Below are 17,311 nucleotides of genomic sequence, written 5' to 3' on the forward strand. Positions count from 1 at the left end.
GTGGCTCAACGAACACGATGGTTACCAGTCCAATATCCTTAATTATAGAAATCAATCGTCCTTGTGTAGGTTTCAATGTTGGAAAATCATTCCGTGAGTGTATTCAATTCAGTCTCGTATTAAAACGTCAACGGCCATACCACGCAGAAAAAACCTGGTCTCGTCAGCTCCCAGAAGTTAAGCTGCGTCGGGTCCCGTTAGTACCTAGAAGGGTGACCGCTTGGGAATACGGGATGCTGTTGGCATCAAACCTTTTATAGCCAGCAAGAGTTTCGTAAATGAATCAAAGTTTTAGTTAAAACCATCTCGTGGTGAATTTTGACACTCTATTAAACGCCATCTAGTGGTAAATTTTGTTATTTCACATCGTACACACTGATAGCTATTTTTTTAAACACCAACAAGGGAAGTTTAGAGCGGTTCTTAACCATCAGTGACTTTACCGAGGAATGTGAATTTCTATCTCATAGAATAATGGTGGCTCAACGAACACGATGGTTACCAGTCCAATATCCTTAATTATAGAAATCAATCGTCCTTGTGTAGGTTTCAATGTTGGAAAATCATTCCGTGAGTGTATTCAATTCAGTCTCGTATTAAAACGTCAACGGCCATACCACGCAGAAAAAACCTGGTCTCGTCAGCTCCCAGAAGTTAAGCTGCGTCGGGTCCCGTTAGTACCTAGAAGGGTGACCGCTTGGGAATACGGGATGCTGTTGGCATCAAACCTTTTATAGCCAGCAAGAGTTTCGTAAATGAATCAAAGTTTTAGTTAAAACCATCTCGTGGTGAATTTTGACACTCTATTAAACGCCATCTAGTGGTAAATTTTGTTATTTCACATCGTACACACTGATAGCTATTTTTTTAAACACCAACAAGGGAAGTTTAGAGCGGTTCTTAACCATCAGTGACTTTACTTACTGAGGAATGTGAATTTCTATCTCATAGAATAATGGTGGCTCAACGAACACGATGGTTACCAGTCCAATATCCTTAATTATAGAAATCAATCGTCCTTGTGTAGGTTTCAATGTTGGAAAATCATTCCGTGAGTGTATTCAATTCAGTCTCGTATTAAAACGTCAACGGCCATACCACGCAGAAAAAACCTGGTCTCGTCAGCTCCCAGAAGTTAAGCTGCGTCGGGTCCCGTTAGTACCTAGAAGGGTGACCGCTTGGGAATACGGGATGCTGTTGGCATCAAACCTTTTATAGCCAGCAAGAGTTTCGTAAATGAATCAAAGTTTTAGTTAAAACCATCTCGTGGTGAATTTTGACACTCTATTAAACGCCATCTAGTGGTAAATTTTGTTATTTCACATCGTACACACTGATAGCTATTTTTTTAAACACCAACAAGGGAAGTTTAGAGCGGTTCTTAACCATCAGTGACTTTACCGAGGAATGTGAATTTCTATCTCATAGAATAATGGTGGCTCAACGAACACGATGGTTACCAGTCCAATATCCTTAATTATAGAAATCAATCGTCCTTGTGTAGGTTTCAATGTTGGAAAATCATTCCGTGAGTGTATTCAATTCAGTCTCGTATTAAAACGTCAACGGCCATACCACGCAGAAAAAACCTGGTCTCGTCAGCTCCCAGAAGTTAAGCTGCGTCGGGTCCCGTTAGTACCTAGAAGGGTGACCGCTTGGGAATACGGGATGCTGTTGGCATCAAACCTTTTATAGCCAGCAAGAGTTTCGTAAATGAATCAAAGTTTTAGTTAAAACCATCTCGTGGTGAATTTTGACACTCTATTAAACGCCATCTAGTGGTAAATTTTGTTATTTCACATCGTACACACTGATAGCTATTTTTTTAAACACCAACAAGGGAAGTTTAGAGCGGTTCTTAACCATCAGTGACTTTACCGAGGAATGTGAATTTCTATCTCATAGAATAATGGTGGCTCAACGAACACGATGGTTACCAGTCCAATATCCTTAATTATAGAAATCAATCGTCCTTGTGTAGGTTTCAATGTTGGAAAATCATTCCGTGAGTGTATTCAATTCAGTCTCGTATTAAAACGTCAACGGCCATACCACGCAGAAAAAACCTGGTCTCGTCAGCTCCCAGAAGTTAAGCTGCGTCGGGTCCCGTTAGTACCTAGAAGGGTGACCGCTTGGGAATACGGGATGCTGTTGGCATCAAACCTTTTATAGCCAGCAAGAGTTTCGTAAATGAATCAAAGTTTTAGTTAAAACCATCTCGTGGTGAATTTTGACACTCTATTAAACGCCATCTAGTGGTAAATTTTGTTATTTCACATCGTACACACTGATAGCTATTTTTTTAAACACCAACAAGGGAAGTTTAGAGCGGTTCTTAACCATCAGTGACTTTACCGAGGAATGTGAATTTCTATCTCATAGAATAATGGTGGCTCAACGAACACGATGGTTACCAGTCCAATATCCTTAATTATAGAAATCAATCGTCCTTGTGTAGGTTTCAATGTTGGAAAATCATTCCGTGAGTGTATTCAATTCAGTCTCGTATTAAAACGTCAACGGCCATACCACGCAGAAAAAACCTGGTCTCGTCAGCTCCCAGAAGTTAAGCTGCGTCGGGTCCCGTTAGTACCTAGAAGGGTGACCGCTTGGGAATACGGGATGCTGTTGGCATCAAACCTTTTATAGCCAGCAAGAGTTTCGTAAATGAATCAAAGTTTTAGTTAAAACCATCTCGTGGTGAATTTTGACACTCTATTAAACGCCATCTAGTGGTAAATTTTGTTATTTCACATCGTACACACTGATAGCTATTTTTTTAAACACCAACAAGGGAAGTTTAGAGCGGTTCTTAACCATCAGTGACTTTACCGAGGAATGTGAATTTCTATCTCATAGAATAATGGTGGCTCAACGAACACGATGGTTACCAGTCCAATATCCTTAATTATAGAAATCAATCGTCCTTGTGTAGGTTTCAATGTTGGAAAATCATTCCGTGAGTGTATTCAATTCAGTCTCGTATTAAAACGTCAACGGCCATACCACGCAGAAAAAACCTGGTCTCGTCAGCTCCCAGAAGTTAAGCTGCGTCGGGTCCCGTTAGTACCTAGAAGGGTGACCGCTTGGGAATACGGGATGCTGTTGGCATCAAACCTTTTATAGCCAGCAAGAGTTTCGTAAATGAATCAAAGTTTTAGTTAAAACCATCTCGTGGTGAATTTTGACACTCTATTAAACGCCATCTAGTGGTAAATTTTGTTATTTCACATCGTACACACTGATAGCTATTTTTTTAAACACCAACAAGGGAAGTTTAGAGCGGTTCTTAACCATCAGTGACTTTACCGAGGAATGTGAATTTCTATCTCATAGAATAATGGTGGCTCAACGAACACGATGGTTACCAGTCCAATATCCTTAATTATAGAAATCAATCGTCCTTGTGTAGGTTTCAATGTTGGAAAATCATTCCGTGAGTGTATTCAATTCAGTCTCGTATTAAAACGTCAACGGCCATACCACGCAGAAAAAACCTGGTCTCGTCAGCTCCCAGAAGTTAAGCTGCGTCGGGTCCCGTTAGTACCTAGAAGGGTGACCGCTTGGGAATACGGGATGCTGTTGGCATCAAACCTTTTATAGCCAGCAAGAGTTTCGTAAATGAATCAAAGTTTTAGTTAAAACCATCTCGTGGTGAATTTTGACACTCTATTAAACGCCATCTAGTGGTAAATTTTGTTATTTCACATCGTACACACTGATAGCTATTTTTTTAAACACCAACAAGGGAAGTTTAGAGCGGTTCTTAACCATCAGTGACTTTACCGAGGAATGTGAATTTCTATCTCATAGAATAATGGTGGCTCAACGAACACGATGGTTACCAGTCCAATATCCTTAATTATAGAAATCAATCGTCCTTGTGTAGGTTTCAATGTTGGAAAATCATTCCGTGAGTGTATTCAATTCAGTCTCGTATTAAAACGTCAACGGCCATACCACGCAGAAAAAACCTGGTCTCGTCAGCTCCCAGAAGTTAAGCTGCGTCGGGTCCCGTTAGTACCTAGAAGGGTGACCGCTTGGGAATACGGGATGCTGTTGGCATCAAACCTTTTATAGCCAGCAAGAGTTTCGTAAATGAATCAAAGTTTTAGTTAAAACCATCTCGTGGTGAATTTTGACACTCTATTAAACGCCATCTAGTGGTAAATTTTGTTATTTCACATCGTACACACTGATAGCTATTTTTTTAAACACCAACAAGGGAAGTTTAGAGCGGTTCTTAACCATCAGTGACTTTACCGAGGAATGTGAATTTCTATCTCATAGAATAATGGTGGCTCAACGAACACGATGGTTACCAGTCCAATATCCTTAATTATAGAAATCAATCGTCCTTGTGTAGGTTTCAATGTTGGAAAATCATTCCGTGAGTGTATTCAATTCAGTCTCGTATTAAAACGTCAACGGCCATACCACGCAGAAAAAACCTGGTCTCGTCAGCTCCCAGAAGTTAAGCTGCGTCGGGTCCCGTTAGTACCTAGAAGGGTGACCGCTTGGGAATACGGGATGCTGTTGGCATCAAACCTTTTATAGCCAGCAAGAGTTTCGTAAATGAATCAAAGTTTTAGTTAAAACCATCTCGTGGTGAATTTTGACACTCTATTAAACGCCATCTAGTGGTAAATTTTGTTATTTCACATCGTACACACTGATAGCTATTTTTTTAAACACCAACAAGGGAAGTTTAGAGCGGTTCTTAACCATCAGTGACTTTACCGAGGAATGTGAATTTCTATCTCATAGAATAATGGTGGCTCAACGAACACGATGGTTACCAGTCCAATATCCTTAATTATAGAAATCAATCGTCCTTGTGTAGGTTTCAATGTTGGAAAATCATTCCGTGAGTGTATTCAATTCAGTCTCGTATTAAAACGTCAACGGCCATACCACGCAGAAAAAACCTGGTCTCGTCAGCTCCCAGAAGTTAAGCTGCGTCGGGTCCCGTTAGTACCTAGAAGGGTGACCGCTTGGGAATACGGGATGCTGTTGGCATCAAACCTTTTATAGCCAGCAAGAGTTTCGTAAATGAATCAAAGTTTTAGTTAAAACCATCTCGTGGTGAATTTTGACACTCTATTAAACGCCATCTAGTGGTAAATTTTGTTATTTCACATCGTACACACTGATAGCTATTTTTTTAAACACCAACAAGGGAAGTTTAGAGCGGTTCTTAACCATCAGTGACTTTACCGAGGAATGTGAATTTCTATCTCATAGAATAATGGTGGCTCAACGAACACGATGGTTACCAGTCCAATATCCTTAATTATAGAAATCAATCGTCCTTGTGTAGGTTTCAATGTTGGAAAATCATTCCGTGAGTGTATTCAATTCAGTCTCGTATTAAAACGTCAACGGCCATACCACGCAGAAAAAACCTGGTTTCGTCAGCTCCCAGAAGTTAAGCTGCGTCGGGTCCCGTTAGTACCTAGAAGGGTGACCGCTTGGGAATACGGGATGCTGTTGGCATCAAACCTTTTATAGCCAGCAAGAGTTTCGTAAATGAATCAAAGTTTTAGTTAAAACCATCTCGTGGTGAATTTTGACACTCTATTAAACGCCATCTAGTGGTAAATTTTGTTATTTCATATCGTACACACTGATAGCTATTTTTTTAAACACCAACAAGGGAAGTTTAGAGCGGTTCTTAACCATCAGTGACTTTACCGAGGAATGTGAATTTCTATCTCATAGAATAATGGTGGCTCAACGAACACGATGGTTACCAGTCCAATATCCTTAATTATAGAAATCAATCGTCCTTGTGTAGGTTTCAATGTTGGAAAATCATTCCATGAGTGTATTCAATTCAGTTTCGTATTAAAACGTCAACGGCCATACCACGCAGAAAAAACCTGGTTTCGTCAGCTCCCAGAAGTTAAGCTGCGTCGGGTCCCGTTAGTACCTAGAAGGGTGACCGCTTGGGAATACGGGATGCTGTTGGCATCAAACCTTTTATAGCCAGCAAGAGTTTCGTAAATGAATCAAAGTTTTAGTTAAAACCATCTCGTGGTGAATTTTGACACTCTATTAAACGCCATCTAGTGGTAAATTTTGTTATTTCACATCGTACACACTGATAGCTATTTTTTTAAACACCAACAAGGGAAGTTTAGAGCGGTTCTTAACCATCAGTGACTTTACCGAGGAATGTGAATTTCTATCTCATAGAATAATGGTGGCTCAACGAACACGATGGTTACCAGTCCAATATCCTTAATTATAGAAATCAATCGTCCTTGTGTAGGTTTCAATGTTGGAAAATCATTCCGTGAGTGTATTCAATTCAGTCTCGTATTAAAACGTCAACGGCCATACCACGCAGAAAAAACCTGGTCTCGTCAGCTCCCAGAAGTTAAGCTGCGTCGGGTCCCGTTAGTACCTAGAAGGGTGACCGCTTGGGAATACGGGATGCTGTTGGCATCAAACCTTTTATAGCCAGCAAGAGTTTCGTAAATGAATCAAAGTTTTAGTTAAAACCATCTCGTGGTGAATTTTGACACTCTATTAAACGCCATCTAGTGGTAAATTTTGTTATTTCACATCGTACACACTGATAGCTATTTTTTTAAACACCAACAAGGGAAGTTTAGAGCGGTTCTTAACCATCAGTGACTTTACCGAGGAATGTGAATTTCTATCTCATAGAATAATGGTGGCTCAACGAACACGATGGTTAACAGTCCAATATCCTTAATTATAGAAATCAATCGTCCAAATCATTCCGTGAGTGTATTCAATTCAGTCTCGTATTAAAACGTCAACGGCCATACCACGCAGAAAAAACCTGGTCTCGTCAGCTCCCAGAAGTTAAGCTGCGTCGGATGCAGACGTCTTTTTGTGTTCTCCCGTTTTTCCATCATTTTGTGAGTTTTTGTTATTTTTTATTACTTTTTGTTGTTATATTCGTGTTTTTGAGTGTTTATTTTGTATAGTTTAGCTGTGTTTTGTTGCCAATTGTTTTATTTGTCGTGTTTGTTTACGTGTGTGGGGTCCTTTCCCTCCCCTTTTTTTTGCAGTTTGTTTACATTGTCTAGGGGACAATGGCTGCCAAGTGGCTCAATAGTGTAGATATTGATTTTGGGGTTCAATTCCCGAAATTGAGTATGCGTACGGTTCATGGTTTTGTGCGTAGTTTGAAGGTTGATGCTCAGGATCTCTTAGGCCTAGTTGCTGTGCTAGATACGAGAAACCAGGTCGCTAGAATTACCTTTACGTCAGAGGCATATACCTCAAGTTTTTTGTCCCAACACAGTGTTGTCGTCAGGACCGAATTGGAGGGGAAAGAAGTTAGTGTAGTGATAAAGGATAGCAATATTCAAGAGAAATTTTTTCGAATTGCAGGGATTCCACAGAACTTAGACTTGGGAGTAGTTCAGACACGTCTTAAGGAATTTGGAAATGTAATTGAAGCTCGATGGGAGCGCTATCGGGTGGCAGAGGATGAAGTTTTATACCCTGTCCTAGCAACTTGGATGATTGTAAGAATGACGGTGACGAAAAACATTCCCTCATACATTACCATTGGCAGTTATCGTGCCATGGTAAAGTATGACGGACAAAAGCCCACTTGCAGACTTTGCGACGAAGAGACACACTTTAGCTACGACTGCCCAACTTTAAAACGAAACCAGGAACCCACCATTGTCCAAAAACCTGTTGCCAAAAAGACTAAAAAGACAGAGACTATTAAACAGACACCCGCAGTAATTCCCGTGGTAGCAAATTCCATGGTTTCCCAGGTACCTCTGGGGAGTGAATCACAAGATTCACTCTCAGGAAGTACTAATAATTTGGAAACCGAAACCATGGAATGTGACACCGCTACCACTCCCGCATCTGTACCTTTGAAAGACAATCCTTTGAAACCAATTACGAAATCCAAAATAGCAGCACCTCACACAGAGACAGAAGACTAGGAAACAGTGACAATTATCATGGAATCAATGGAACCCGACACGGGGGAAATTTATACCACTGATCCAGACAAAACTAAGGACCCTCTGAAAATTCCCACGGTACCACGAAGTAAACGATTTAAACCTACCCTGACGCCCCAAAATTCGAAACCCACTTCAGGCATTCCCGTACTCAAAAAACCAAACACATGACTTCACAATTAAAAATCGCTTCTATCAACATTGGCGGTATTCGATCAGTCGAGCGACGTCAAATTCTTTTAAATTTCTGCAGGGATGGTAATTTAGATATCGTAGGACTTCAAGAGGTAGCCTTTCACTCTTGCCCAATTATTGAAATCTGTTACCACTTGCTAGCAAATGTCGGTCCCAACAAAAAAGGAACAGCCATTCTAATTAGACATGGTCTGGAGTATTCTCGACTGCTTCTTGAACCTGACGGAAGGCTTATCTCCATTGACGTAAAATGTTTTACGTTTATTAATATGTATGCCCCGTCAGGTAAGCAGGTAAAGTATGAGAGAAACAATTTTCTTCGTCAAACCTTTCCTGCCTACTCGGTTACCACTCGACTGCCCTTCGTGTTGATGGGCGATTTTAATTGTGTTGACAACATCCAAGATAGGGCAAATATCCAATCCCTCCCTGTCCCAAGTAGTGTTGTTAGCTATGCTTTGAAGGAGATGGTTACTGGTTTTGATCTGGTAGACATCTGGAAAAAGCTAAATCACATCATAGTGATCAGGGCCAGACTTTCCATTACCACGACGGTTCTTCTAGGCTTGATAGGATTTATGCTAGTCGATCGTTTGCGGATAAATTTTTAAATATTTGTTTGCAGCCTTTATCGATTAGTGACCATCAGCCGGTACAATCCACACTTGCTTGCAATCTTGATCTCCCAAATCGTAGCAGACCACCTGCCGGATTGTGGAAACTAAATACTTCAATATTGTCAGAAGAAGGTTTTCAGAAATACGTAACCAATTTCATTCAGGAATCTGCTAATCATCCTCTTAGGGAAAGTAATGTAGCAAATTGGTGGGAGAGTGTCCTGAAACTGGGTATCAAGCATATTTCGGTGGATTATTCCAGGCAAAGAGCAAGGCTGATAAGAGAAACTAAGTTTTTCTATCAATCTTGCATACAGAAAATGGCCGAAGCAGATACCTTTGATTGGGTTGCGTTTCAACAGTTGAGAAAATTCTCAAAGTCTTGGGAGGAGAGCACACTCAAAGGGTATGGGATTCGTTCCCGCTGCTTCGAAGGGCCAGATGTAGAGGAAGCAAGTATTTTTCACATAAATTGTGCCAGGAATAATTATCGAAAATGTTGCATTGATAAGATCATTGCCCCCAATGGCACTTGCTTATCGACCAAAGAGGAAATTTCAGCAGTAATTGTTGCTCATTTTACAAAAATTTTTAAGACTCAACTTTCTCCTGACATACTGACAGGGTCTGAGTTCCTTGAAGCCACTTGAAAGGTAAGAGATTGCTTTAAGCCAACCCCAAACCTAACAGCACCAATTTCCCTTCTTGAGATTAGAGCTGCTCTAATAGCAATGAAGTCAAACAAGTCCCCTGGCACCGATGGCATTCCTTACGAGTTTTACGTAGAATTTTGGGACGTGATCGCACCCCACTTCTTGGATATGTTTAATCATATCCTGGAAAGGGAAACTCTGACGTCTTCGCAGGGCCAAGCGGCAATCAGGCTAATTCCTAAGTCTTCGCGACTTTGTGGAATTTCTAATTTTCGGCCAATTTCTCTTTTGAATTGTGACTACAAAGTCATGGCATCTGTCTTAGCGAGACGATTGAGGCAGACACTATCTTCTACCATAGGGCCTCATCAAAAAGGTGGGGTACCTGGTAGATTGATTTTTGATAATTTAAGTCTTTATAGAGATGTCATTCAATTCGTTGATGACCGGGGATGTCATGACTCTTCCAACTCTTCGATTCGGGGTATGGGCGCTGCCATTGTTGGAGTTGACTTTGAAAAGGCCTACGACCTGGTTAACAGGGAAGTCCTCTGGAGGATTCTGGATGTTATGGGTTACCCCACCACTTTCGTCCGTTGGTTACAGACTATGTAATCTGTAACAGGAATGTCAATCCTCAACGGATCAGAGGTGGCTGGGGTGATTTATGATATTCAGTCGATTCGCCAGGGATGCCCCTATCTGTCCATCTCTTCGTTCTATACATTGAGCCATTACTTGTGCGTTTATCTCGAGCTCTCAAGGGTATATCATTGTTTAATGAAAAACTCACTGTCAGAGCCTTTGTTGATGACGTCACCATTTTCGTTTCATGTGACGAAGATTTTACAAGGGCAGGACAAGTCTTTGACTTGTTCTGTCAGTGGACAAACCATGATACGAAAAGTATTATTCCAGTTCTTTTTCGATTTCTTCTTTGAGTAACTGCTGTTCAGATTTGGAAGAAGAATCAGTCATAACAATGCGTCTTTTTTTACAAAATGCCTGTTTCTGACTTTTGAGTTTTAATCGTTAAATTATAGTCTGCAATTGCAATCCCGATCGTTGGGCATTGCATGTTGCCAAATTGTAAAAAATGTGACAAAATTTCGTCTAAAAATTTCCCTTTATTATCGAGTTTTCAATCGAGTTTCTCATAAAAAAAGTGAATACTCGATAAAAATAATCGGGTTAAAAAAAAACGAAATTAAATAAAACTAAATAAAACTAAATAAACGAAATAAAACCAAATAACAAGATAAAACCAGATATCGGCAAAACTAAATTTGCAACGCTAGTTACCAGTCCAATATCCTTAATTATAGAAATCAATCGTCCTTGTTTAGGTTTCAATGTTGGAAAATCATTCCGTGAGTGTATTCAATTCAGTCTCGTATTAAAACGTCAACGGCCATACCACGCAGAAAAAACCTGGTCTCGTCAGCTCCCAGGAGTTAAGCTGCGTCGGGTCCCGTTAGTACCTAGAAGGATGACCGCTTGGAAATACGGGATGCTGTTGGCATCAAACCTTTTATAGCCAGCAAGAGTTTCGTAAATGAATCAAAGTTTTAGTTAAAATCATCTCGTGGTGAATTTTGATACTTTATTAAACGCAATCTAGTGGTAAATTTGGTTATTTCATCTCGTACACACTGATAGCTATTTTTTTAAACACCAACAAGGGAAGCTTAGAGCGGTATTTTACCAGCAGTGACTTTACCGAGGAATGTGAATTTCTATCTCATAGAATAATAGTGGCTCAACGAACACGATAGTTACCAGTCCAATATCCTTTATTATAGAAATCTATCGTCCTTGTGTAGGTTTCAATGTTGGAAAATCATTCCGTGAGTGTATTCAATTTAGTCTCGTATTAAATCGTCAACGGCCATACCACGCAGAAAAAACCTGGTCTCGTCAGCTCCCAGAAGTTAAGCTGCGTCGCGTCCCGTTGGTACCTAGAAGGGTAATCGCTTGGGAATACGGAATGCTGTTGGCATCAAATCTTTTATAGCCAGCAAGAGTTTCGTAAATGAATCAAAGTCTTAGTTAAAACCATCTCTTGGTGAATTTTGACACTTTTTTAAACGCCATCTAGTGGTAAATTTTGTTATTTCATCTCGTACACACTGATAGCTATTTTTTAAACACCATCAAGGGAAGTGTAGAGCAGTATTTTACCAGCAGTGACTTTACCGATGAATGTGTTTTTTTACAGCTCCCGAAAAATCAACAATCTCTTATTTCTTCAAAGTTTTTCCTTTCAACTGCCCTTACTTTGTAGTTATCCCTAAGCAATATTATCTTTACTTTTGAAGTGAAGATAGTATTACTTTTGATTACTGTAGAATCCTTTTCTTTTTTCCAACCCTATTACATCTATTCAAAATCAATGCCCACTACTTTCATCTTTTGATTTTCATTCGTCAATCTATATTTTCTTCTCTTCTTAATTATTCTATTACATACCCAATTTCAAAATAATATTATTTTCACCAACAAAGTGAAAATAGTATTATAATCCTCTTCAGCTTTCTTTCTTTCTGTTCCATCATCACACTTTTGCACACAGAAACAACAAAAAAATCTTTTTGCACAATTGTCAATTTCTATTTTTTTCATCTCACAATAGGGTCAGGACCGATGAAATTCAAAAAAATAATGACTTATACTAAAATTAAGAGAAAAAAAAATAAAAAATATTTCAAATTTAATGTGTCTCTCGGAAAAATTTATTTTAGAAGTTATTTAGCTTTAAAATTTCGATCACGTGACTTTCCTCAAAAACGGAGGAGGTGGCTTAAAAGTCATGTGATCTTCCGTTATTAGCCCAAGGGTTCATTGGTTCATGAACAACCAATAGAAATGGGTCACGTGATCCGTGAAACCAATAGAGTGCGTCAGCCTCAAAATTTTCTTAGCCCGCATTACTATTTCTTTTCAAATGACCTAGAGAATACAAGATGTCTCACCGCCTCTTGGAAGGCTTTATTAAAGCAGATTCAAATAACATTCCTGTCGTCGATATACATATGTTTTCTGATTACATAAAAAAAGATGCTAATTTCATTTCTCCTGAGATCCGTTGTGTCAAAGCAACAAGAAATGGACGTGAGTCCTATGGAGATTCAGCGATTGGCTATGTACAAATAAAAAGGACGGAAAAGTACTGCACTATTATTGCAGCATGCTGCCCCGAACAAAGTGTTCGAAGTAAAAGTTATAGAGTCCAAGTTGAAGTAGAATTGGAAAATTCAGAAATAAAATCTGCCATTTGTCATGACTGTGTGGCCTCTGCAGGTGGCTGCAAACATTCCCTGGCTGTGTTAGGCTGGCTTCATAGAGAAAGTGAAAATAAGAGCGTTACGGAAGTAAAGGCTTACTGGAAGAAAAGCAAACTATCCAGAGTTGGAAGCACTACTAAATTTGTCGAGGCCAAGGCACTGTATTCCAAGTCAAAGAAATCAAAAGATCCTGTCAACCGTCTTCGAAAATCAAGCCCTGCTAATAGTTTTTACCAAGAAGTTGTAAACTGGTCTAATACTCTTACATCACAATCATCAAGATCTCAATCGACATTCTACTACCATGTTAATGCAGAACTGAACTGGTGTGACACTGTCGACATTCATGTCTTGTCTCTTCTGTATAGAAGTGGCAATTCAATCAACGAACGTGAACGACTTCTTCGTCTTTTTAAAATCCCATATGACAAAGGAAAACTGCCGAGTAGCTGAACTGAAAACACAAGATCAATCAGAGAACAAAGACTGGTTTAGATTGAAGTATGAAACAAAATATTAATCAAATTCAAATTTTCCCCTTTCATCTATTTTAATTTTTCTAAGGTACTGTCGTATTACTGCAACGAAAGTTTACGAAGCATCCAAGTGCAGAACTAGTGATGGCAGCTTAACTAATACCTTGTTTGGCGCTTCTAAGTTAAGAGACTCAAAGTCAATGAGTCGGGGAAGAAAACTCGAGCCCTTGGTGTTGAAACAAGTCGAAATCAAAACAAAAATGAAGTTTGAAAGGTGTGGTATTTTTCTTTCATCTGATCACCCGGTGTTTGGAGCCTCACCTGATGGAATTTGCAGTACCCATGTTTTGGAAATCAAATGTCCCTTGACCGCGAAAACTAAGTTAAATTACATTGAATCGAATGGGAAAATAGCCGAAAAAGTGAAATCCCAAATACAACTGCAAATGGCTTTTACTGGTAGAGAAATGGGCTTTTTGTGTGTAGCTGATCCAGATTTTGAAAATACCGAAAATGTCGAAATCATCCTTGTACCCTACGACAAAGAGTATGTCGAGTCTCTGCTTCAAAAGAGTTTGCAATTTTGGATAGATTCGATATGGCCTGTTCTCATTTCAATTTAATGTTTCCACTGCAATACATTGATGATTAAATCAGACGATAAACTTTTACTTACTTTATTAAAGGATTTTGCAAATTTACAAGGCCACAAACAATTTTTATTACATCATCAACATGCTTAAGTTGCTGGTTTGTTATGCATGCATGAGGGGAAACAAAACTAAACTCACGTATTCGCCTAATAGCTCTTTCCACATGAATGCGTAAACCTGAAATCCTTCTACTATCAATAACATCTCTCTTGCTTGAATGTACACCTGATGACACCGATGATGGACGAACTAAAACACACTTTTTGCTGGATATGAAAGGTTCTATTCTTTTGAAACCTCGGTCTGCCATAACATGAACTCCCGGCTGTAGCTTTTCAAGAAATTTACTCTGGGCAGTTACCACTTCGTCAGTGGTTCTGCCTCCATATCCTGTTGAAACAAAATTAATTAAACCGTCAGGAGTTATCGAAACGAGATATTTCAAGGTGTTGCATCCCTTGTACTCAGACCAAGTAAGTGCTTGATTAACGGGATCACTTGGCTTTTGTATTTCTATTTCGAAGCAGTCTATTATTGATTGGACCCTGCTATAATTTTTCCTAAACGAAACCGGCAATGCTCTTTTTAAAGAATTACTGTTAGGCCACACAATGATCTCCAGAACATGGTCTGCAATAAAACTAACATATCGATTAAAAATCCTACATGCTTGTCGTGGGCTTAATCCGAATTCGTAAGCAAGGACTACGAAAGACTCATTCAACCTAATTTTTCTAAAAATCAGACATACAGCATCGTGAGAAGTAAAAAATCCGTCATTACATGAAAATTTGTTCGACAAAAGATGAATAAAGGAAATACGTTCTGGTAGGATACCTAGATATACTCTAGGGTCCATATTCAGTAACTTTCTTGTTCTAAGTAAACTGGTGTTTCGAAATAACATGGTATCCAGATTGTTAACTTCTTCAAAGCTTTTACATGAATCTGATTCTGATAGGTCACCACTCTTTCATTGACTTCTTCTCCAATAACAAACCCACTGGCTGTTGGAGTAAGAATTATTGGTTCTTCGACAAAATTTTCTTGGCTGATGTAATCAGTGACATTTGAGTGGCAGAAATCTATAAAGAAATAATGATTACAATAATTAAATACAATAATACACAATAATAACTTACTGAGGTGTTCTCTTTCATTAACATCTCCTTCGATAAAAGAAATGCAGGATGTTGGTGTAACACTTGTTGGTTCTTCTACTAAATTGGATGTGCTTGTTGTTGCTGAAATACATGTACAACAAATCATTATAATGACTGAATAAACCACAAATTAGATATGATAAATAAATACCAAGAGATTTCAGTAATGGAAATATGTGGGGAATGACATTTTTGTTCATCAAAATTTTTTTGTGGTGTCCACTTTTGTACTCTGCCAGGTTTTTGCAATAAACTTCCATCTGATATTTTAGAAAACAATAATCTAGTTATTACGATTTACATTGATAACTTTTGTATAAACTTACATTGAAATGGTCTTCACAAACGTATACATGACTGTTCTTAATTTCAGCTGGATTACGTCCACAGGCATTAAGCCAAACACTTCTTTTATTTTTTTCTGCAGGGGCTGGCACACTAATGAAAATCTTGTTAGTTGAATCACTTACGTTAGGGCAGAACTTTGCTACACATAGCTTTTTCTTAGACATTTTATAATTCAGATTTCACAGACACAGTGACCTGACAGTGACAGTGCAATAGGAAAACCAAGCCAGACCAAGCTGTCAATAGGAATTAGGAAAGCCAATAGGAAAGCCAAGCTGCCAATCACGTGATCTTTTCCTATTGGTTTTGAATTGGACCCAATCAATTTCACGGCTAATGTTTTCAAGTCACGTGACTTTAGGCCCCTCCTCGTTTTTTGAGGAAAGTCACGTGATCGAAATTTTAAAGCTAAATAACTTCTAAAATAAATTTTTCCGAGAGACACATTAAATTTGAAATATTTTTTATTTTTTTTTCTCTTAATTTTAGTATAAGTCATTATTTTTTTGAATTTCATCGGTCCTGACCCTATTAAACACAATCACCACAATCGCCACAGTTTTCACACATCTCTATCATATATTAAAAAAGAGCACATTATCTAGACATTTACAACAAAAATGGAAATAAAAAGGGAAAGAACCCTGTTTTTCAACTTCAAAGAGGTTGATTTTGTTCCCCTAGAAATCGAAATACATAGGTGGTTTATGAAATTAGGTATTATTGACGACCAACTCACTGCCATAGACCTCCATTACCACACAAAAAATGTCGTAGCAAAGTTTAAGAACCAAAATCAATTTGAAAACTTCTTTAAAAGGCATTCCCAAGGAATACCTTTCGAGAAACATGGGAAGATACATATCATTCCCATATTTATGCCAGGAAGTCCTTGGAAAAAAATCCAAATTAAATACGTTCCGGATGAAATGTACACAAATCTTTTTAAAAAGGTTCTGGAGCCTTATGGGAAAATCAAGAAAGTAGAGTATGAGATTACAGCATTAAATCTCCTCAAGACAAAAAGAGAAAAGCTTACAATTGAGATGATTGTAACAAAAAATATTCCTTCCTTCATAACAGTAATGGATAATAGATTTGCTTTGTCCTACCCAGGGCAAATCAAAACCTGTGCCAGATGTGATTCGGAAAATCATGAAGCTAGACACTGTGATACTGGAAGGAAATCTTACAGTCAAGCAGTGGGAGGTAGCCCTGCAATCGCATTGGCAATTGACACTCTGCAAGAAATTGTAAATGAGGCTGAGAGGGGTGTTGTAAAAAAACATTTTGAAGAAGAATGAGAAACAGAAAATATAAGTGAAACTTCGGAATCAGAAATAGAAGAAGAACGACGCAAAAAGAAAAGGGAAAGGAAAAAATCAGAGGATTCCGATAAAATTAAAAAAGATGATAAATTAAAAAGATTGAAAACGAGAATAAAACCTAATGTAAAAGCAGCAAGGGTATACCAAGGAGAACAGGAAAATGGGAATATCGCAGCAATTTTTTTGCCGCATGAAGAGAAGGTGATTTCTCCAACAGAAACCGAAATGAACAATGATTGGCCTGTTAGTACAACCAAAGAACTATCACAGACTGAAAAGGAAATTGCCGAAATAGTTCCTGACAGAGGAAACTCGGAAAAGATAAGAATAACACAATTAACAAGTTAAAGAGAGGTATCATTGGAAGGAGAAGAGGAACAAGAATTTTACTCTGATATACCTCCAGATATTGAAGGAGAAGAAAGAGATCCAAGCAATCAAAACACGAATTTTACACCAATACTTTAAATCATTTTGAAATACAAAATTTAAATTAAAATGATAAAAATTATAACACTTAATATCAATGGAATGAAAGACAGAAGCAAACAAGAATTTTTAAATAAATTTTTACTCCAATATAACCCAGACTTCCTATCCTTACAAGAAACAAACATTAATAACTTT

At 38.5% G+C, this 17,311-nt stretch overlaps 3 protein-coding genes, 12 non-coding genes and 4 pseudogenes across 15 annotated transcripts; 17 read left to right on the plus strand and 2 right to left on the minus strand.

Moving 5' to 3' along the window:
- Window positions 1-126: 126 nt before the first annotated feature.
- Window positions 127-245, plus strand: LOC123466605. The gene has a single exon (XR_006641479.1). It is a non-coding gene; the product is annotated as a 5S ribosomal RNA (ribosomal RNA).
- A 358-nt stretch (window positions 246-603) lies between these two features.
- Window positions 604-722, plus strand: LOC123466606. Its single transcript, XR_006641480.1, has one exon. It is a non-coding gene; the product is annotated as a 5S ribosomal RNA (ribosomal RNA).
- A 362-nt stretch (window positions 723-1,084) lies between these two features.
- On the plus strand, window positions 1,085-1,203 carry LOC123466607. Its single transcript, XR_006641481.1, has one exon. It is a non-coding gene; the product is annotated as a 5S ribosomal RNA (ribosomal RNA).
- A 358-nt stretch (window positions 1,204-1,561) lies between these two features.
- On the plus strand, window positions 1,562-1,680 carry LOC123466608. The gene has a single exon (XR_006641482.1). It is a non-coding gene; the product is annotated as a 5S ribosomal RNA (ribosomal RNA).
- A 358-nt stretch (window positions 1,681-2,038) lies between these two features.
- On the plus strand, window positions 2,039-2,157 carry LOC123466610. Its single transcript, XR_006641484.1, has one exon. It is a non-coding gene; the product is annotated as a 5S ribosomal RNA (ribosomal RNA).
- A 358-nt stretch (window positions 2,158-2,515) lies between these two features.
- LOC123466611 lies at window positions 2,516-2,634 on the plus strand. Its single transcript, XR_006641485.1, has one exon. It is a non-coding gene; the product is annotated as a 5S ribosomal RNA (ribosomal RNA).
- Window positions 2,635-2,992: 358 nt separating this feature from the next.
- On the plus strand, window positions 2,993-3,111 carry LOC123466612. The gene has a single exon (XR_006641486.1). It is a non-coding gene; the product is annotated as a 5S ribosomal RNA (ribosomal RNA).
- Window positions 3,112-3,469: 358 nt separating this feature from the next.
- Window positions 3,470-3,588, plus strand: LOC123466613. The gene has a single exon (XR_006641487.1). It is a non-coding gene; the product is annotated as a 5S ribosomal RNA (ribosomal RNA).
- Window positions 3,589-3,946: 358 nt separating this feature from the next.
- Window positions 3,947-4,065, plus strand: LOC123466614. The gene has a single exon (XR_006641488.1). It is a non-coding gene; the product is annotated as a 5S ribosomal RNA (ribosomal RNA).
- A 358-nt stretch (window positions 4,066-4,423) lies between these two features.
- Window positions 4,424-4,542, plus strand: LOC123466615. The gene has a single exon (XR_006641489.1). It is a non-coding gene; the product is annotated as a 5S ribosomal RNA (ribosomal RNA).
- A 358-nt stretch (window positions 4,543-4,900) lies between these two features.
- LOC123466616 lies at window positions 4,901-5,019 on the plus strand. The gene has a single exon (XR_006641490.1). It is a non-coding gene; the product is annotated as a 5S ribosomal RNA (ribosomal RNA).
- Window positions 5,020-5,377: 358 nt separating this feature from the next.
- On the plus strand, window positions 5,378-5,496 carry LOC123466619 (annotated as a pseudogene).
- Window positions 5,497-5,854: 358 nt separating this feature from the next.
- Window positions 5,855-5,973, plus strand: LOC123466621 (annotated as a pseudogene).
- A 358-nt stretch (window positions 5,974-6,331) lies between these two features.
- Window positions 6,332-6,450, plus strand: LOC123466617. Its single transcript, XR_006641491.1, has one exon. It is a non-coding gene; the product is annotated as a 5S ribosomal RNA (ribosomal RNA).
- A 4,385-nt stretch (window positions 6,451-10,835) lies between these two features.
- On the plus strand, window positions 10,836-10,954 carry LOC123466626 (annotated as a pseudogene).
- Window positions 10,955-11,312: 358 nt separating this feature from the next.
- Window positions 11,313-11,431, plus strand: LOC123466630 (annotated as a pseudogene).
- A 964-nt stretch (window positions 11,432-12,395) lies between these two features.
- LOC123466577 lies at window positions 12,396-13,815 on the plus strand. Its single transcript, XM_045166838.1, is given in 4 exon segments — window positions 12,396-12,826; window positions 12,920-13,094; window positions 13,096-13,217; window positions 13,281-13,815. Coding segments are annotated over 4 exon segments (1,263 nt in total).
- A 49-nt stretch (window positions 13,816-13,864) lies between these two features.
- LOC123466583 lies at window positions 13,865-14,752 on the minus strand. The gene has a single exon (XM_045166846.1). It carries the CDS (start codon window positions 14,750-14,752, stop codon window positions 13,865-13,867), a length of 888 nt encoding a protein of 295 aa, XP_045022781.1.
- Window positions 14,707-15,577, minus strand: LOC123466584. The gene is made up of 4 exons (XM_045166847.1): window positions 15,335-15,577; window positions 15,160-15,268; window positions 14,988-15,089; window positions 14,707-14,930 (listed from the first exon to the last, which is right to left on the minus strand). Exons 1-4 carry the CDS (start codon window positions 15,518-15,520, stop codon window positions 14,707-14,709), a joined length of 621 nt encoding a protein of 206 aa, XP_045022782.1. The 5' UTR covers window positions 15,521-15,577.
- Between the last annotated feature and the right edge of the window lie 1,734 nt (window positions 15,578-17,311).

Source organism: Daphnia magna, unplaced genomic scaffold (genome assembly GCF_020631705.1).
Source record: "Daphnia magna isolate NIES unplaced genomic scaffold, ASM2063170v1.1 Dm_contigs103, whole genome shotgun sequence".
In the NCBI taxonomy this organism is placed as follows: domain Eukaryota; kingdom Metazoa; phylum Arthropoda; class Branchiopoda; order Diplostraca; family Daphniidae; genus Daphnia; species Daphnia magna.